The 22,296-nt window shown below is 34.9% G+C and overlaps 1 protein-coding gene across 5 annotated transcripts in view; it reads left to right on the forward strand.

Annotated features, from left to right (window-relative positions):
* The window catches only part of vari (MAGUK p55 subfamily member vari), a 182,647-nt gene extending 178,215 nt beyond the window's left edge, over positions 1-4,432 (forward strand). For all 5 annotated transcript variants that reach the window (XM_090387721.1, XM_090387719.1, XM_090387720.1 and 2 more), the window contains one exon: positions 4,045-4,432. In XM_090387721.1, the coding sequence (XP_090243847.1) occupies positions 4,045-4,221 (177 nt within the window). In that variant the 3' untranslated portion in view covers positions 4,222-4,432. The remainder of the gene's footprint in view (positions 1-4,044) is intronic.
* The last annotated feature ends 17,864 nt before the right edge of the window (positions 4,433-22,296 follow it).

A 22,296-nucleotide genomic window follows, 5' to 3' on the forward strand; every position in this document is an offset into this window, starting at 1 on the left:
TTTTTTTTTATTAATGACAAAGTTGATTTATAGACTAATAATAATGATCTCATTTTCTTGATTCTGGCAGGGATTTATTTTCATATTTTGTATTTGTTTTTCAAACCTTGTGTCATTTTGCATAGAACAAATCAAATCTGTTAGTAATAAGAGGATTTAATGTAATGATTCTTTAGCAGTCTACTTTACATTATCCTTTGGTGTTAACTATGATGATGTTAACTTCTTTGCTGGAGATGATCATGTCTAGAATATTCTTGCCACTAGTATTTTCCCTAATGTGCTGATATCAATGACAACTATATAGTTGATTTTACAATGAAAATTTTTAATGAAACACCTGTACTAATTAAAAGCAAAACAGGTGATTAAAACAGTTTCAATTTTAAGGCTTTTGTACCCTCTGTAACTTGTTTCTTTCTATTTTAATTATCACATGCTTTTATTTATTTTATTAATTTTAATTTGTTATTTACTGTTTGGAAACTTTTGTGTTTGCAATTCCTTCAAGTAGTAAAATAATGAAAACCTCTTTCCATTTCTTGACCATCATTAATTCATCCTTGAGCAGCCTTTAGACCTTTGAGTTTAACTGTGAAACAGTACTTCCTGTTTACTTGTTTTATCTCCTCCATTAATTAGTAGAGCTCATTACTTTTAAAACTCTTAATGTATGCAACAATAAAAGTTTTAAAAGCAATGAGCTCTACTAATTAACTGATCTATTTCAGTTTTTGTTATTCTGTCAAGTCTTTATTCTATTCTGTTCATGTAATGTCCTGCAGCTCAACAATTAAAATACTGTTAAATGCAAATGTGTGGAATCCTGAATACAAATACAAATTTTCTGATGATGGGTATATGAAATATTCTTGAAATGTTTGTAATAACAAACAGTTTAATGTTATTAACATAGTGTCTTGTTATACTTATACTTATTTCATCAAATTCTAGCATAGCATTATGCCCTGGTAAGCTTATATTAAAATCATTAATATACATTACTATGTATATATAATTTTTATATATAATTTGAATTATGTATACACAAATTATACATAATTTTAAAATTGATATTTCAAACTGTCATGGCAATGTTTTAAACCCTTCACCTCATCATGACTCCTTTATCCTCCACCCCATCCGCCCTGTTAATATTAGTATTGATAACATAATACAAAGAAGCTCTGGGGGGAAACTTTTAATTTCCTCATTCCTTCTGATAATTTGCCCAAACCTTTCTTTAAATTTATTCAACCAACCTCCCCACATTAGGGGGAAGTTTATTCCTACAACTGAATACTCTTTGACTGAATGTGAATTTCCACACATCTGTTCTGCAGCCATCCTTTTCCAGTTTAAATTTATGCCTCCTTTGTGTTTTTCATCTGAGAAAATGTAAAGACGGCATGACGTAGCCGAGTGATCAGGAGCGAGAGTGTATAGCATGTATTCCTTGAGTGGACCGGGGTTCAAGCCCTTGACTACTAAATACGATAAATATTTGTATTGACGATTTATTGTAAACTCTACTGACTTGGTTGTCGTGCCGGAGTATAAACAGAAAAAAATTTATTTATTTAACTGATTTATTTTCCAATAAATCAGCATTTAGGTTACTTAATAATAATAATAATAAGGCTAATATTGACTAAATCGTATACATTCGTGATTCTTTACACAGATCACCAGAGGAATCTAAAATGCATTGTCTATACAAGTGACCAAATACAGAAATACAAAGTGCAGCTGCATTACAAAGTTAAGCTATAAAAAATAACCTAAATAAGCTAAAAAATAATAAATAAAAAGTAAAAACATGTCAAAAATATCAGAAAAGAGAATCACTAGAAATTAGAACACACAAGACTAGAAATTGAGCAGCATATAAAATGATGTCAGCATACTAGGACCATCACTTATACACTTGTCTTTTACATACAGAAAGATAGGCCAAGATGTCATCTCGATATGACTTATCAGTAGACCATAAGTCAGTGTCGATGTTGAGCAAGTTGAGAGTGTCCAGAGTCACGCTTGGGAAGTGTCTATTGAAACTCTGTAACCTCTGAAGCTTCGGGCACAAGGAGGGGGTACTGCGGTGGTGTCTTCTTGGTAAACGCCAACCAACCGTGTTCCAGACGTCCATGTAATCATGCTTAGCCCTAGTAGGAATATCCTTTTGTGTCCCCAACTAATCATTTTTCTTCTTTGCACCCTTTCCAACAGAACTGTGTTCTTCCTAAAATGAGGGGTTTCCAAACCTGTGTGCAGTGTTCCACATGTAGCATAACCATTGCTTTATACATTGGGATAATTACCTCTTTGTCCCTGCTGGAAAAGTTTCTATGTATCATTGACAGAACTCTGTGGGCAGCTCATTTGCACTGCTCAGAGAAGTTCATGTTTGACTGTACAATTATCCTAAACCTTTTTCATACTCCACTACCTTCACAAATTCAGAATTGATATTGACAAAAATAACCAGGATAGTTTTCTGATGATTTGAAGGTGGGAATTGTGGCTCAAAATCAGGCCAGGGTATATTGCTTCAAAAAAAGACTTTGATTGGTTGCACATATGGTCTTTTCCAGCAGTGCTTAACATGCAACACGTTACAGGAAGACATGTGTTGTCCCATTTATGATATATAGGACCTTTGCTAATTGGGAGAAGAATGTCATTATCCCTCTTTACACAACATTTGAAATACTGTATTTAGGTTTGTAGACAGCTCCAAACAAAGGCGGAACTTCAGGGGAGGGTTCAGAGAATGGCAGCCAACCAACCAACCACATTGTAAAGTGGTAATATAAGAAGAACAGCTTAGAAGGTATGTACTGCAAAGTTCAACAGGTGCCTCCGTAGCCAGGTGGGAAGGAGCAGCAGTGCGTAGCACACGCTTCTTGATTAGACCAGGGTTCGAGCCCGTCACCACCAAATATGGAGGATGCGGAAAGGTCAGGGAATGACCACCGCATATTCCCGGAGCAATATGGCCTTAGTTGCTAATGCTCCTAAAAATCAAATAACAACAACAGCAAAGTTCAACAGCTGGAGACCTAAGGGAGGAATCTAATTGAGAAGCAATTAAGTAAAATGTATGAGTAAAGCCAGTTTTCCCATCATAGGTGAGACACAAACTAGGAACAGAAATATAAAATCTCAGGGAATAACAGAAGATTGGATCTCATGAAGTTCAGCAGTGGATTGTTGGACATTGGAATAAATTCCCTCCCAACATGGTGGAGGCAGTAAGCCTGACTAAGTTTAAAGCAGAATGGGAATAGTATGCACACTCTCTTTTGTTGGAATTATTATTATCTTATTTATTTTTTAACTTATGTAGTAAAATTTTGCTCCTTGCTAATGCTATTATTGCCTTAAATTTGGTACCACCCAAATGACTGTCATTCTAGGATTACTGCCATGCAAATGCAGTACCTTGCATTTATCGTTGTTAAACCTCATACCCAATGTCTTTACTCATTATGCCTGCCTTTGTGTTGTCACCAGACTTAGACATGAAACTTGAAATACATCGATATCATTAATAAATATCAAAAGGGGGCTCCAATTAACCGTACTCATGGCATTAGTCCACAAAGAGTCCATTTATAAGCATTTTTTGTCTCCAATCACTTAATTATCCTTATTCATAGTATTAACTTGCCCTTGCCTCTTCCTCTATTGCTGCAATTTATACCCCAATTAAATATGTGGTACAGAATCAAAATATTTACTGAAACCTAAGTATATGATGTCAGAATTATTCTTTGCATCCTTTGGCCTTTATTCACCTTATCTTAAAATGCATACACTCAGGGCATGAAGAGCCAGCACACAGCCCAAGGCAAGCAGCATCATTGCCCCCCCCCCCAATGATATCTGGGCCTGGGGCAGCTGACCCACAATTTGCTTCCCCCTCACTCCTTGATGCTCCTGCATACATTTAATCTTAATTAAATGTATGTTCATTGTGTCATATAATGACATTCATTTCTGGTAAAGCTTTCATTTAAGTAACTTTTTAATTTATTTTAGGATGAAGATTTAAGGAGTACTGTGGAGGAAAGTGGAAGGTTAATGCGAGCCTATGAAAGGTACTTTGATTTTGTGCTTGTGAATAGCAACTTTGATAAAACATTTGAACAGCTCAAAGAAGCCATTGAATCTCTCAGTACTGATCCACAGTGGGTTCCTGTGTCATGGGTTTATTGATGTTGATGTTTTTATATCATCGAATATTATGTGTTCAGTGAAATTAGAGACCGAGGATCAGCCAAGGGCTTTTAAGTAGCTCACTAATTTAACTACGGATTTGCTAGCTGTCCAGTAGACTAAAAATCACCTGTATTTTTATTTTATGAACAAGGCCTGTAGTATTCTAATAGAAGATATAGAAGATAGAGGATATATATTTCATATGCGAGTCAATACTTTTTTACTTGTGTGTTTTTTTGAAAAACTCACCTCAAATATCATTCCATATAGCATACCTCATAAATCATTTCTGTACACAGAGCATTATACATTGATCCCACATTATGGATTTGTGTTGGAAACCTGTTTGTATTTAGTGAAACTCTTAAGAAAATATTTGATAATTGAATTATCTGATTTAATTATGATATTTCTTGAACTACATACTTTTTAGTTTGTTACTTGTCTGTATTTTATAACCAGAATGATGATATACTGGTAAGTCATAATCAGTTAGCATAGGTTTTCTTTGCTTGTGATTTTTTTTTTTTTTTTTTTTTTTTGCATAAGACACAAATATAATATCGGTATTTATTTCACTGAATACTATGCTTATAAAGTGTACTGAATGGGACTGGACTGAACTTAATTTAAAATCGTTCTTAGATAATAAGAGATCAGAATTGGTAAGAGCATGGAATTAATTTTTTCTGATGGAGTTGCCCTGAATTCAAAACTAGTCCCGGAAGAAAAGATCTAAATTTCAAATTTTGATGTTCAGGGAAAAGCAAAAGTATTTTAAAAATATATATGGCATAAATTCTTTAAATTTGAAATCAGAAACAAACGGATGCATGTGACTAGATAAACTGAAAAGTTAAATATAGTTCAACAGATAAATAAAACTTTTTATCTAATCTACGTTCAGTTAGAAAATTGCAAATATTAGTACAGCCACTCCCTGGCTTACGTAATACTCGACTTACAGAAATTCAACTTTACGTAAGTTTTTGGCGGCCGGTGCAAACTTAAAAAAAATTGTGGTAATGTATTTTGCATCCTGTAGGAATAAATGGAAGTATCGGGAAAATATTGTAATATGAACCCAATAACACATTGGGGTTCTTTTTTTTTTTTTTTTTTTTGGGAATTCGTTTCAAGACCTTGGAAGTTGAAATTTTCACTATATAACTAAGCTATTTATCTCTCTAAAATTTCATTTTTATGATGGAAATTGCACTACACTTTCATCGTTATCATATGTTCTGTTATAAGAATCAACTTTGAACACCTTTGTGATATTTTTCTAAAACACATTTCTGGAGGTCACGACCATAAAATAATAAAAACAATTTGCACATTTCGGTTTATTGGGTTTTTCTGTTAGCACAATCTATTATAAATTGAGTAGTAAACTCAATCTTACTGCGTTTATGATAATCCCGATAACTGAAATTGTGTGGGTTTTTACGTTATGGTATACGAGTTATGGTAAACGAGTTCCCCTTCACTGAAATCTTCAGTCATATAAAAAACATAAATAAATTTTCAGTATCTTCTCTTCATTCCTATTTACTTATTACAATGGTGAAGGGAAAGGGACCAACGGAAAGTGCAAGTGCTAGCAGTGCTAGGAAACGAAACAAAATTGATTTAGAAATGAAGATGATTAATTAAGAAGTACGAAGCAGGACACAGTTTGTCATCTATTGCACTGAATTAGGTCTCACTGCTTCAACAATGAATACTATTTCAAGGGACAGTGTGTGTATAAAAGAACATGTTAAAGGATCAACACATTTAAGATCAACAAGATTGGTGAAGGGAATGAAGGGATCAAGTTGCAAGTGCCGATTCTGCAGCTGCAGAGAAATTTTGTGATGTGTCAGAAGAAACCCCTTCTAAATCTCCACAAACCTCAGCTTGCACAGGGGAGTGCTTATCAGCTGGAGAGTTAATTCTGGCAATGATGCTCGAAAGGTAAAACTTGCTGACGTTATGCCTGTCTCCCATCTCTTTTTGTAATTTTTCCTGCACATGAGATAAAAAAATAAAATTCATAATTCTGTTTACATGTCCATCAAACAATTATTTTTTGCTTCAATCAAATTCAATGAAATTTGCAAATGTTACATAAGCATTTAGGGAAATTCCGACTTATTCAGAGTTCCACGGAATGCAACCCTTATGCACGTAATGCATGTAAGTCTGGGAGTGACTGTGTTATAATTTCCTTTACTAAATTACATGCTCATATAGTTTGATTTGTTGATTTGGGTTGAATTAATTTGAAAACTCATCTCCTTTATGAGATATTTTCTATTATTATGTGAAACTTATGTAATTAGGTTGTTATGGGGACAGTGATGTGTTACTTCATATTAAATTATTTTAATATCATGTAACGTAAGTTCTCATATTAGTATTATTTTTAGATTACAATAATCCTTGCTTCCTGAAATATAAATATTTTTTGTTAAAATAACATATTCACTTCAAGAATTAATTTTTGTATTGTATTAGATAAGTTAAACCTCTACTATTACCTTTGTATAGGAAGAAACAAAATGTTGTCTGTTTACGTGACATCCACGTATCAATATTAAATGTGTAGAAAACTTTCAGTGATATACAATATATTGATTATAAGCTTAAAACTATTTTCTCTCTCTTCTCTGCAGTTTTTAAGAATTACTCATATTAACATTAAGATTTGATAGCCTGTTTCTAAAATAATTAACATATTATGTGACTTAGATTAGTTTCTTTGGTGGAGACTTAAAACAGTAAAAAATTTACAGTACAAATTATATACAGAAGGGGCATCTGTGTCTTTTTTAAAATGTGTATTACTAGTTATTTTTATTTCTTGAAGTTGCTACAGTGAAAGAGTTTGGAGAAAAAAATCATTAAAATTCTTAATTAAATTGTAAAGGTTCATTGAACTAACTGCTATAAAAACAGTATTTACTGATACAGTAGACTTTCAGAATAACGGCACCTTCGGGGATTCAAGGTGCCATTATTTCGATTTTTCCCGTTATCTGTAAAGTTTTATTTTCAATATATTTAATGCAGAAATAATGAGGCTAAATAAGAAATAGAGAGATTAAGAATGCAATTTTATTAATTGCACGTAAAAAACATAAACATGTTGACGATCCAATATTATATTCTGCCTTTAAATCTCCTGCTTATGCCCCATTCTATTTTCTTTATTATATCAAGTTTTGTCTGAGCAGTAGCACAGTGGTATCGTCACCGGCATCCCCACACCGGGTGGAAAGGACCCAGATTCAAATCCCATTTTATGGGCTTTTTTCACTCCATGGTTGAGTTAGTCAGTCTCAGGCATAGTTAGCAAGGTTTCCCCCCCCCCAGGAAAAACTGAAGTTTTTCGTCCAGCAAAGCAGGTAAATCAACCAGAGAGCACACACAATTTACAGCCACAATACACGTGGGTATATGAATTAACTTCCCGGGTGACCCTAATGTAATAGTTTGGATTATATCAAGTTTGTCACTAAGCTTTAATGTTGTTTTTCTTTTCTTCTCTGCATGAGGTTAACTTTAGGAGCCATAGTGAGGGGTTTTTAATTTAAATGTAAAACAGCGGTATAATCCATGATATCAGTACAGAATTCATTTTCAAAATGGCGAGCGTAAACAAATACAGTAATCACGTGATTTGCCGTTTTCTTTTTTCGGCACTGCAAGACATCTGTGCTGTATGTAAACATCCGATCTCATTGTGCCATTAGATCGAATGTTCCATTATGTTTGAGGTGCCGTTATTTCAACAGTCTACTGTATAGTCACTGTGGATGGAGAAACCACATTAAACCACTGTTTAATGTCCAATAAGTGCAATGAATTGTAGCAAAACTGTTGGACTTCTGGGTCACCTTTTTAAAATCATTATTAGAAAAGGAGTAAAATATATATAATGGTTAATATTTTAGGAAAAATAAATTGGAAAAAGAAAACCAACCTCATGAAAATTTCAGAAATCTAAAGAATCAAATAAATATTTGATTATATCATAGAGCCTCTTCTAATCCCTTTGTTGGGCAGAAAATCTTTACAACTCTTGTCTGAATCTGGAATGTTATATAATTAACAATCATTCAACATCTGTTGGTGTTTTATTTAAAAAAAAATTTAAAAAGGCATTCTGGTTGATTAGCAAAAAAAAAAAAAAAAACCACATTCTGTCATTTCAGGTATCATCCTTTGTTTGTAGCTCTGTATTCTCATATTATTTCAGGTTTTCCTGGATAAATTTGACCTTAACATTTCTCATTATGGCATGAAAATTGCAATCATCATGCCTTCATCAGCCCCACTTTCAGTGCCTGACAATCTACTTGAATCAAAGTTCATCTTTCTTGTGAACATTTTGTCCTGAGCAGCAAAGACTGTCATGTTAAAAACTTTTGAAAAACTACAGCTTATGAACCATAAAAAGTAAAATAAATCAACAACAGATTTTATTTATAGTAGGAGGAATTCCATAGCTTTGTGTTCTCTTATTTGATTCTGAAATTTTCTTTAACTTCTATATTAGGATTCTAGAGTCTTTACATAATCATTAAACATGTTTTAAAATTTACAGTATTGTTTAGAGATCTGAGAAAGTATTTAATTAAATAAATAATTATAAAGTTGAAGAATAAGGTGAAAAGTGGAAAAATTCAGTTTTGAAAATATTTTGAATGGTAATAAAGTTTGTTGATGAAAATATAGGACTTTTGCAAGAATTAAAAAATATGAATGCTTTTTCTTAATGTGAAACTTTTTTTGCTTTCTTTATGAAAGCAAAAAAAAAAAAAATGCTTGAGCAATCTTTGGTGCTTTACTTCTTGCCTGTAGTTAATTGCTAGTGTTATGTAGGACAAATTTCATTTTCTACACAAATGTTCTACACTGATATGTATTGATTTTTATATATAAGATAGCATCTGAGCCATTTTCCCAAGCACATTTCATTGTTATATAATTATCTGTTTTGTCTGATGTGATATATGAAAATGTTGGAGCTGAAAAGTTTTAATCTGCTTGTACATTGCAGTTTCTGTGATCATTCACATTCCATTACTTTGATTCTGTCTATGATCTGTCATCTTTTTATGGTTAAGTACCATTAAGAAATCCTATAGTTTTTATTTATATTTAACAGTGTTTTTTGTTGCGGCATTTTAAACTTTTCAGGTAAACATTAAACATTCCATATTTGAATATTTTATTATATTTCATATTTTTTTGTTAAACAATAACTGTTAATTGTTTTATTAGCAAAAGGATTGTATTTGATCTAATGTTAAATTGGATCAGGGTTTGTACACTGATTTTATTGTCTTGTCGTTTTAAGTGTTTTGAATGCATATTTAACAAGTGGTGATGGAGATATTGCGGCATGTTTTTGTGTTTGGGAACAGATTTTGTACAAATCAAGTTCAGATTACAGTTTAAGGTAGTATTTTTAAGTATTATGAAAATCTTAGCCCTGGATATTGGTGTAACCAGCAACTAGGACTAATAGAGTTAATTGCTCAGTTTTTTTTCCCCACCCTGCATTATTTTATGTTAATTGTAGATTAGTTTTAATAGTATAGTTAATTAGCCTTTGTGCTGTATACTTTATTTTGTTTAAAAAACAAAGTGAGAAATTATCTTTGAAAATAGCCTTGAAAGGTTTTATTATTCATTCTTAGAATATTTTACTTGCGCATGCACGCGTGCGCACACACACACACAAGTATGTGTATCACTCGAGTTACACAAGTAACGTATTTACATATTTCTGAAAATCACTGTGTATGGATTCATCATTTCCCCATGGATGAAGAAATACATCTGTGGGGAAAAAGTTCAGTAGCAAAAGAATGTGATTATAAACAAGTATGAAATCATTTAATGTGTGTTGAATACAGGAATAACTGATTGTGAAAAATAATAATTGTATTTTCAACAAGAAACATGTGATTGATATAAAGGATGCGGTGTACAAATTAAGAATAAAACAAAGGATAAAATCACAGTGTGTGTATGTTTATGCCATCCACGATGGCAAAATTCTACTTTTCATGAATGTGGGTAGATGCCAACTTCCCTGCGGAGCATGGTTCATCTCGTTTATAATCACATGAAGTTTTCTTGTGGCAAGCAGGTTTTTATTATTATTTTTTATTTGAATACAGTAAACCCTTGATTTAACCGACTAATAAGGGAGAAGGGGTGTCCATTAAATCGAATGTAACTTGGGAGGCATTTTTTATTGTTCTTAATGTAAAAAAAAACTTTAATACAATATAAAATGTTGCAATTTGGCCTTTGATTTATAAATATCGGAAACAGTTTGTTTTTTTTTATGCCATAAATTTCGCAAACATGTGCTACTGAGACACCTTGTTCTAATTTCTCAATTAGCTCTAATTTCTGTATCACATTTAAGTTCACATGCTTTCTTTTAACTCTTCTATCACATGATGCCATTTTAAATTGTAAGGATTGCAAAATTATTTAATAAATAAAGTCACAATTCAGAAATCACAGAAACACTCTGTGGTTATACAACTATATACAACCTGACTGCATGATAGCTTGAGGCAGACTGAGACCGAAACAAATTGAGTCAGTAGACCTGCAGTTTAGTTTCCCGAGTCACGTTCAGCTCACAAGTCATCGCCTGCTCTTATCTGTTATCTGTAATCTTGGAAAACAGCTATTTGAATACGTTTTCAGAAAGAATAAAAAGCAATTTCCTGAATTTGATTATAAAAATAAAAGTAGGTAATTATTAAAAACAGTAATGGAAATAGGTAATTATTATTAATTTTTAATTAATAATAATTCTGAAGTTTTGTATAACTTAAAAAAATAATTTGGTCGAGATTAATATGTACATTACTGTATTATTATTTGTCCGGTCCATTAAATCCGAAATCCATTATATCGGGGTCTCTTAAATCTAGGGTTTACTGTATGTATGGTATAGTTTGCACAGTTCTGGAAAATATCGGAAACTGCAAATTCCACTAAGTTTTTTTTCCAAATAGTATAGTTAATGAGTCCTGTTGATGAGTCAATTATTAATTTTCACTGACTTAAAATGCATTGCTTGTATGTGATGGTAACTCACGGGAGATATATATGTACACGTGTGCAACATCTACAAAAAATTGTTATAAAGTCTTGGGGGGGGGGTTAAAAACACAAACTTTGAGAAAAACAGAATATAAAGAACCATTATGAAGCTTAATGCTCAAAATTATCATTATTATTATTTTGTTTGACCACATTTTTTAACTACTAAATTTGTTACTGTTTTATTTAACAAATTTATTTTACCTCATCCCCCTGTCTCTTACACAGACTGTGTTATGAATATAACAAATTAAAGAAATAAAATTGTGATTATATTTAGTTTTGTTTTATTTTTTTAATCATTTATTATTTGTGAAGAACTATTGTATAGTACCTCTGAACTATACAATTATATTTCTTAAATTTTACATGGCCTTCGCCATCTTCCAGAACAAATCTTGACCGATTTCCATTAATACAACAGATAAATTGGCAACATCAGTGCCTGTTTAGAAGTAATTTCTATTTGATTGAACAGTACACTGGTTGATTGTTAAAAGCCCCTCAAGAACTTTATAACAGCACTACACAGGTTATATATAATTAGTTTTGTATTTTCAGTATTTGTGTAATATCTTGCTTATTCTTTTGCGCTTGATAGATCTGATTGTAGTTAATAGATCTGATGCTTATTGGCAGCTGTTGATGTTATTCACATTGAATGGTGTTTAAAAGTGCATGATATATTTTTTTCAGAGCACTTGTAAAAATTGTTAAGATCTGATTTATCAGTTTATGTACAGCTGTTACACTGTTAGTTGATAATACTCGGAGAAGAGACCTGTATGTGCAACTTTAAAAACCTTTTCCCATATATATTGTACTCTTGTATAAACATTTAGTTTACACTATATGTATATTATGCTGTTTTATGCTTTAAACTCCTCACCTTAAGTGAAAATATTCGTGTAGCTCTGGCTTGTATAATGTGCTTTTTTACTTGATGGAGAGCCATTAATTTTTTTTTTTTCTATAATTGTGTATATTAATTTAGATATTGAAGTTTTATTCCCTCAAAGATGGAGAGCATTGTCACAGAGGATTTATATTCATTTACTTACATGAAAATATATTCTTCTCTTATCGCTACATTAACTGTTAATGCAATAAAGCCCAGCTTTTTTAGAATTCAAATCCTATGTAGAAATAAGTCATAATATATTTTGATATTTTTTACTCTGTGTAAACAATGATATACACCCAAATGTATATTAATTTTTTACTTTTTTGCTCCAAGTTATTGTTAGCCTCGCTACAGAAGCCATTTGTGTTCAAATATGTTTAATGGAATTGATCATTCTGTTTAATCATAATGTTAGCACATCATTTCATTATTCATATAAACAGGCAGAGGCTACCATATTTTTGTGGTACTTTTGTATAAATACAAAAAAAAAAGTGAATAAAACTGACCGATTTGATTAGCGTGTGGTGTTGTGTACCTTCTGCTGTAGTATTTGCCAACCAATTGAAATGTTGCTAATGGATAATACATATTGTACACCTACTACAAAACTTATTTTTAAATGGATAAAAAATAAATAAATAAATAAATAAAGGAATCAAAGTTGATAATATTAAGGGATATTATAGGAATAAATGGTTAATTTTTCAGGGAATTTAATTCAGAATTAAAAGAGTTATAAAGTGAACAGGTTCTACGGTTAAATTGTATTTTTACATTTCAAAAAAAATATATATATTTTTCCCAAGTTTTTGATTAAAGTTTATTGTAATCATACATTAATGCTGAGAAGATTTGTACAATGATGCTCTGTGTCAACTGCTGAACTTCAAGAGGACAGATAGCGTACAAGAGGGTGTCGCGAAGTTCAATGATGTTGGGTGTAATGGAAAAAAGAAGACATGTCCAAACACCAAACACAGGACTTTCTAGAAGTCCCAACAAAAGGCACAACATTGTAGCCCACAGGTGTCTTTGATGAAACAGGTCATCCACTTCTGTCCAGATTAGGAGTGTTGTTGCGTGCTCCATGTGACAACTCTTGCTTTTTGCAATCATTTGTTGGAAGAGGGATTATAATCTTCAAATTCACTGAGCTTTTGTCTCTTGCTCTACTCCTCTTTGTGAACACTTCAGTGGTGTCACACAGAAATTGATTGGAAACTGTAATGGAATTCAGTGGTGTTTAGTAATGAAAGCCATTTTAGCCTCAGTTTGAGATGGACAAATGAGAATCAGTAGATGCTAGGAGTGGAAGAGAGAAAACAGACTGTATGAGAGGGAGGGAGGGGAGAGAGACAGACATATAATCTCCAATTGCAGGTATGACACGAAACAACTCTTATGTATATCAAGGGCATTTTGTCGGCTCAGGCAAGGGTAGCTTTCATGGTTTTTTCTCCCATAAACTGGGGGTCTTTCATCCAGCAAAGAGAAAATCGATCTCAGAACACACAATTTATAGCCAATATACACGGAACATGCTTTAGTCACTGATGCCCATAAAACCCTACTACGACAACCACAAAAGAGAGGTCTAATTTCAGATCAGGTGCTGACTCTGGCCTGCATTGTCAGACGTGCTGGATGCCCTATTGAGTAGGTCACCTGGGGGTGACCTACTCAATAGGGCATCCAATAGGACCTACTCAATAGGCGAAAATAATTCTCCTGTTTTCCCGGTCATTCTATTATACCAAGAGAAAAATTGACTTTTATTTAGATATTTCTGTTAATAATTTTGCTTATATTGACAATTCAGTCACTGTATTTTCAGTTTTTGCATCCTACTCAGATGCAAAAACTGAAATACTCAGCACTGATTCTTCTAACTAGACTAAAATATTTTGCTTCCATATAAAAACTACTATACTTCTAGATACATAAAAGAAATCTTTTTTTTTTTTTTTTCTGAGGTTTCTCCCAGAAACTTCGATTTTTCATTATCATAACTAGTAGCGTAACTAGGGTTGACGGTGCCCAGGGCAAATAGAAAAATGGAAAATGCAAAAATTGGAATTTTTGCATTTGATAACCATAAAAATGGTTCTCTCCAAATTTGGCACCCAGAGCATGTGCCCCAACTGCATCACCCTAGTTATGCCACTAGTCATAACTAAACTAACCTCAGAATGCATATTTTACTGACCATTGCTGCCTTCATGCTTACTAAACAACCCAAATTCTCTGAGCAGTGCAGACGGGCTGCAAGAGTAGCTCATGGTGTATTGTCAATGATATATAGGAATTTTTCTAGCAGGGATAAGGAGGTGATTATTCCCTTGTATAAGGCAATGGTCAGGCCACACTTAGAGTACTGTATACAGGTCTGGAGGCCTCATTTCAAGAAGGATGTAGGGATGCTGGAACGAGTACAGAGAAGGCAACAAGATTAGTGAATGGAACAAAGGGGTGCTCTTATGAAGAAAGGCTTAAGTTTTGCAAATTACAGTGTCTGGAGACCAGGCACCAGCGAGGTGATCTGATAGAGGTGTATAAAGCCTTGAATGGTTTGAGCATGCTCAATGCTGATGGGATTCTTCCTCTCACTCAGAATAATCACCTGAGAGGGCATAAATTCAAATTGAGGAAAGACAGATGTAGGATAGATGTGCGGAAATTTGCCTTTAGCCAGCGGGTGGTTGGTTGGTGGAACAGACTTCCATCCCTTGTCGTGGAAGTTGATAGCCTAAATAAGTTTAAGGCTCAGCTGGACAGGTATTTTGAACGAACAGAGGGGTGAAGTGGAAGTGGTTTTTTTTTTTTTTTTTTTTTTTGGCTGATTCTGTATAAGCTTGCTTTCTTGCATCAAATGCCTCTACTAATGCTAATGCTAAATCTAATGGTACAGCTTTCTACCAAAGATATTTCAAGAAGTGAAAATGCCTTATATTGCCAAAATATTCAGAAACCTCCAGAATTTGGGAAAAATACACTACACCTGTCAACCAAGTGCAAGAAACAGGCCTAAAACCAACACTAAAAGAAAGCAGATCAACAAAATGCAATGGGTGGGTCGAGGCGTTGATCATGGCAACGCTCAATGGGATGTCATATTAGTGATAAATCAGTATCGTTCCTACAAAACTCAACACCCTAGAACAATGGTAGATGTTGGAAACCAAATTGAAATTTTCTGCTAGACACAACAAATTGAGACGAGAGCACTCAGCAGAATGTTACATAATGTCCTCGGCAAATATTCTCGGAGTTCAGGAAATAATATCAGTACAGGTACAATATGTAGGGAGTTCAACGTCAATGGATTTTACGGAAGAGCCTGCAGCACAAACCAAACATTAAAATGCTCAAGACAGTGTTGACTTGCCTCTTGCAAAATCTATTGCAGCTGGTTCGTAGTACATTGGAAAGCTGTGTTAATGGAATAACAAATCATGGTACATGGTTTTCCAATCTAAAAAAAAAAAAAACTGATGGCTTTGTTGGGTCCAACAGATGCCTGCTATTTTTCAGTGTGTGCCCATACAACTATGAAGTTTGGAGTTGTTTCTTGCTGTTTGAGCTGAGCCCATTGGTCACTATGCCTAAAACAACGACTGCCATGTGGTATATTGATATTTTGGTGATTCTTGTCTTGCACTGGCAGCAATATGTAAGCAGGGGACATTTTTTCTTTTAGCATAGTGACTTGGTTTGAAGATATGGGCATGCAAAAGCTACATGACCTGCCTTGAGTTCTGACCATAACTCTATTGAACAACTCTGCAATGAACTAGAAGTTTTGGGTCGCACCATCTGCCTACACGATAGCTGAATTGATTGCCCTGGACTGTTCCTGGTCCTTGTTATTGGGCGAATTGATTTATCCAATAAAACATGTACTTTATCGTATTATCCAATAAAGTACAATATCATATTCTGATGTATTATGGATATATCACGACTTTACATTTCATGTAAAAATTTGCAGAATGCTGTTTAAGAAATAAAAAGCTAGACTAAAAATTTTGGGAACTAGTATACGTGCCAAGTCTATTGCAATATGTTTCCCTTTGTCAAATTCAAATAGTTTTGTTATAACGAAAAAGAAGCGATATATAAAATTTTTATTTGCATTTGCAATTGCTATCAATTAGTAACTAATAGGTACTTAGAAGATACTCAAAATATTTATTATTCTTACAATAGGTTAAATATATTTTACATACAATTTTCTACTGCACTATGGAACTCATTAAAGGCATATTAAAAAATAAAAATCCATTTTTAAGAACTGCAAAAAAAAATGCATCATCCAATCTAGTCGACAGGTCTTCGCGTGAAGTGTTAACTTTGTAAGAGTTCCAGCAATACAGAACCATTATTGGCTCCTGTGATCATGCCTTTGACCAAATAAATCAAGTCATATTAGACTGTTAATGGAGCTAAGGTTTCATGTTCCTCTGTACATCTTGGTTGTTTAAATTACTTATTTAAACAATGTCTATATTCATTAGAAACCACGAAATCTAGTTCTCTGTTTTCATGTTTTGATAGCAAAAAAGTTTGTCAGCAAAATATGCATAAAAACACTGTACAGTTATTGAGTTTTTTTTTTATTTTTCCATATTTTGGTTTGCTGCCTTAACGTTTGGAACGACCATAGTTCAGGAAACGTATAAAGCTACCGATGATTTATAAAAGCAAGTGAACAAATATCATTCATCTTCGTCATCAGGATCATCATCTTTTTTCTTATCACCATTTTTGTTATGTTCCTCGGGCTGTCCAGGAAGAACACTCCAAATACGCATAGTTGCCGAAGAATTACGTAAAAGGCATGGTAGATTCACATGAGAAGGAGAGCCCATTCCAGAATGAAGAGCAATGCACCTGATTATGCTTTCTTCCTTATCTATTAACAACTGTTTAGTGCATCCACAAGCGCAACCTAAAACTCCCAATAGTAATATGAAAAATCCAGCTCCAATAATTAGTAATGACACTGCCCATACTTCATCTTCTAGCTTCTCTCTGTTGTACTTTCCTACGACGATAAGCACGATTCCTGCAGTAACCAAAAGGATTCCTGCCACCAGACAAATTGACCCCATTGCATAACATGCTCGTAGTCGCTGCCGAAGACCCATGACGTCATCAGGTATTGGAGTATGTGGCGTCTCCTGTTGACAAGAAAAAGATAAAACTGAATAGAATGATCATCATTTGAAAATATACAAGGTGTTACAAAATTCTGTTGTCATAGGAAGTTTAGAGTTTGATACAGCATTGAAAATGCATTAGCCGATCTTTTTTGCATCTCTTGTGGATGCAAAAAGATGTGGAGAGCATCCAGGTCAATTTATTAATTAAAGTAATTAATTAGCAAATTGACAACGGACCTTGATGTCAGCAGTAATTGATTTGAAGTCAATCGTTATCGTAAAGGTCAACCTCAGATTAACTACTGCTAACATCAAGGTCCATTGCTGTCTCTGCACCCTACCACTGGTAGTTCTAAATAATACGACTGCTCTGAAATTTAGCTACGGAAACAGCCTTTGGTAACACCAGGTATACGCATAAAATGAAGTTCTGTTTGAAAACTAAGATATATTTTTAAAATTTAATTTAGTTTTAACATAGAAAACATTGAATTCAATATTTACTACCCAATCAGCTGATATTGGTAATTATTTTAGTTATTTATGAAAATTAGATCCCACTAAGATGGTAGAAAATATTTAAACGATACAGTACATGGAAATCCATTTGTAAAGTTGTCTCGTTTTCAATACTGGATACTTCTTTTAACAAACAAAGTGGTTAAATAAAAAATCATCTTAATGGACAATTACGGATTTTACAATTGTAAATTGTAAAATCCGTAATTGTAAAATCTTACGGATTTTACAATTTACAATTGTAAAATCCGTAAGAGATTTATTGATTTTACAATTTACAATTGTAAAATCAGTAAATCTGCATGGCTCTTTGCATAGACTTCTGTTAGTCATCATTTAATACGGCTTATCCTGTTTTCTGTCTATATAAGTGCATGAGGGTCTGGGAGCTAATGCCATCGACGACTGGAGGAATTCTTAAAGTCCTCTTTAACCAAGGTTGTAATTAGCCGATCTCAGGCACGCACAAGATGCAAATCGGGTTCAACACCCAGTTCTGCAGAGGAAATAAATTACATTTGAAATTTTATTTCAGTTTGTATAAGCGCGTGTATTGATCACAGATTGATTCACGTAGTAGTAGTGGCAGTAATGGCAAATAATGCAAGAAAGCAAGCTTATATAGCATCAGCCAAAAAAAAAACACAGTTCACCATCCATACCCTCCAAGGATTTATCTTGTTCTCCCCTGAATTTATTGAACCCATCCATTTCCACAACAGATGGAAGCCTGTTCCAACAATCAACCACCCACTGGCTGAAGACAAACTCCCGCACATCTATCCTGCAACCATCCTTCTTCAACTGGAATTTATTCCTCCTCATGTGTGTAATCTCAGCAAGTGGAAGAATCCGATTAACATTTAGCTTTTTCAATACATTTAAGGCTTTAAACACCTCAATCAGATCTCCCCGTAGGTGCCTGGTCTCGAGAGGTTGCAATTTGCAGAACTGGAGCCTTTTTAGGTAATAGCATCCCAATCTGGTTTGCCCTTCTGTGCACCTGTTACAGCAGGCTACATCTTTTCTAAAGTGAGGCCTCAAGACCTGTATGCAGTACTCAAGATGCGGCCTAACCATGGCCTTGTACAAAGGAATAATCACCTCCTTATCCTTGCTATCAAAGTTTCTGTATATATAAGTGCATGAGGGTCTGGGAGCTAATGCCATCGACGACTGGAGGAATTCTTAAAGTCCTCTTTAACCAAGGTTGTAATTAGCCGATCTCAGGCACGCACAAGATGCAAATCGGGTTCAACACCCAGTTCTGCAGAGGAAATAAATTACACGGATTTGAAATTTTATTTCAGTTTGTATAAGCGCGTGTATTGATCACAGATTGATTCACGTAGTAGTAGTGTGGTGCGTGAAAAGTTCAGGAGAACTGCCGTTTCAGAGATGATTTGTCCAGCACGTCTTGCACCTACTAACCATGCCTCGTTCGAAGTCCGTTAGATCACTCCTTTTCCCCATTCTTGCTATCATTGACAAAATCCCATGAGCTCGCCTAGCAGGCTGCACTGCCAGAGAATTTCATGTCTGACTGCACAATTACCCCCAGCTCTTTTTCATACTCCACTACCCTGAGTGCAGTACAACAGAGTTGATAAGTTATGCTGGGGTTACTGCTACCCATATGTAGTACCTTGCATTTATCAATGTTAAACTTCAACTGCCATTTCTCAGCCCATCGACCAAATTTTACTAGATCTTGTTGCAGTAACTCACCCTGATGACTTAAACACAGGTAAACAACTGAAATAAACGTATCATCAAATAAATTATAAAATATGTAAAACTAAGAGTTGAGCCCACTTTCAATAGAACGTCATCTATAGTTTATTCCAAATATTTCATTACAAGACTGCAGCTAATTTCATAAAGGCCCACATCCCTCCTAGCTCAAGCCACTTCGATGTTTCCTTGGCTCTTAAATCCTAATCGATGTATATAAATGGGTTCTACTCCTATTTACCTGTTTCCTTCCCATAGGGATTTCCGTGGATTCTTTAAACGACTATGTGCGCAGTCTCATGATAGTCTAGGATTTTTCTTTCTCCTCAAGAAGTAAAGATCAAGGGTTGTTTCACAGGGCGTGCATAAAGTAGAGTTAATGATGAGAGAGATCGATTCAGAGAAGAGCCACGCTTCGATGTAGTGCCTAAATTTATTCAGTGTGTGTGTGTTTTGATGTCGATAGCTGACCCCTTTTCCCCATTGGTCAACAAATAACAGGTACACGAGGTAATTTTGAGAAATTGCTTAATCGATTACTTCAGTAGCTTCCCTGAATCAGCTACGTCTACTGCTGTCATTCAAACGGATTTCATAAAGCTCTGATTTTTCGAAGTTTATCAAAACTTCCTTCCAATACAGAAATAAAAGCAGACGAATAATACAAAAAAAAACTGTACAAAGAAAGGCTTCGTCAGAAAAATGGCCTCTTCAGAACCATAAAAGCAAATACACTGTGCTGCCACTTTATTAGGTACACCTACCTAGTAGCGTGTTGAGCCTCCTTTAGTCTTCAAAACAGCCTGAATTCGTGTAGGCATGGATTGAACAAGATGCTGAAAACGTTGTGCAGTAATGGAGTACCATGCAGACATGAGTGTGTCACGCAGTTCCTTGAGATTCGACGGAGGTGTAGGCCTGCAGCGAACAGCCCTTTCCAGCTCATCCCAAAGATGTTCAATAGGATTGAGATCCGCAGACAGAGCGGACCACTCTAGCAAAGAAAAGTCATTGTCATGTTCCTGGAACCATTCCATAGTGATTCGGGCTTTGTGAACCGGCGCATTATAATGCTGGAAGTAACCATCTGACTGAGGATAAACTGTCAACATGAACGGATGCACTCGGTCAGCAACGATGTTTAGGTACGATTCAGACATTCAGACATAAATCTATGGGTATCAATGGACCCAACGTGTGCCATAAAAACATTCTCCACACCATAACACTGCGCCCACCACCTTGCACAGTAGTCGTCAGACATGACGGGTCCATGGATTCATGTTGTTTTCGCCAAATTCTGAGCCTTCCATCAACACGATGCACCAGGAACTTCGACTCGTCAGACCAAGCAACTGTTTTCCAATCCTCGATAGTCCAGTGCTGGTGTTGCTGTGCCCACAGGAGGCGTGCTCTCTTGTTCTTCATTAATACGCGATGTGGCCGTCGGCTGTTGTAGCCCATTCGCGACAAAGTGCGACTAGTGGTCTATTGCGTTATTTTGTTCTGCGCACCAAGGTTGTATTCTGACATGATGTGCGACATTGTGGCCCGTTTGTTTGCTTGCACAATTCTAGCCATTCTCCTCTGACCTCTCTTATCAACAAGCGATTTTCTTCCAGAGGAGTGCCGTTGAGAGGATGTTTTCTGTTCGTTGTACCATTCTCGATACACCCTTGAAACTGTGGTGCGTGAAAAGTTCAAGAGAACTACCGTTTCAGAGATTCTTTGTCCAGCACGTGTTGCACCTACTACCATGCCACGTTCGAAGTCCGTTAGATCACTCCTTTTCCCCATTCTTGCTACGGTTTGTACGCTAAACTGATACTAGAAAGGTTGTTCTGCTGAATTTATATCCACAACTGTGGTCATGTGACTTGCAACGCTGTGAGACAAACCATTTAATAATAATTGTTAAAAGGCATTATATCAGCTACACCCAGAACGGTAGTATAGTGGTTGCGATCGCTAGCATCCTGAGTACTGGAGATGGACTTCGAATCTCGCTTGGAAATTTTTTTTTTTAATTTGTTTTTTGTATCACGGCCTGTTTAGTCGGTTTCGTACGAGTCCGGAATGATTTTTATCTGTAGAATTTTTGGAATCAGCGCCAACCCAAAAATACGTTCAATTACTTACGCCTTGTGATCTTAGCTTCCTTGGCACTTAATACACAGACTCATTACACTGCTAGGCAAAATTAAGAAACAAAATGGTTTTTCATGAATATTTTATTGCAAACAGCATCGACGAAGTCGAATATTGGTTATAATTTTGTTAAACAGATAACATGTTAGGTAACATGGCATTAGCAGCCATTTGGCGAAGGTTCAGCAGCAAGCTGTGGTTTTGTTATGGTCGGTGAATTGTCCTAAGTTAGTGGAACAGTCATTTCCTTGGTTAGTGATGTTGGTGAAGTGTCTTGGGTGGGTGGAAGATATCTGCATCGTAGAAAGAGGTCCTGTGCGAACCCGGAGAAGGCCTTGTAATCGTTCTCTGCGTCAAGGAAGCATTGTTCTTGATTCTTTGGAAGATACAGAAACTTTGTCATCAAGTTAGCTAGCTGGACTTCAACTAAACAATGCGAAGTCAGCCCACATGACAATTACGAAGAGGAAGTTCAGG

The sequence above is a fragment of the Mastigoproctus giganteus genome, chromosome 13, assembly GCF_048544385.1.
Source record: "Mastigoproctus giganteus isolate SK-2022 chromosome 13, ASM4854438v1, whole genome shotgun sequence".
In the NCBI taxonomy this organism is placed as follows: domain Eukaryota; kingdom Metazoa; phylum Arthropoda; class Arachnida; order Uropygi; family Thelyphonidae; genus Mastigoproctus; species Mastigoproctus giganteus.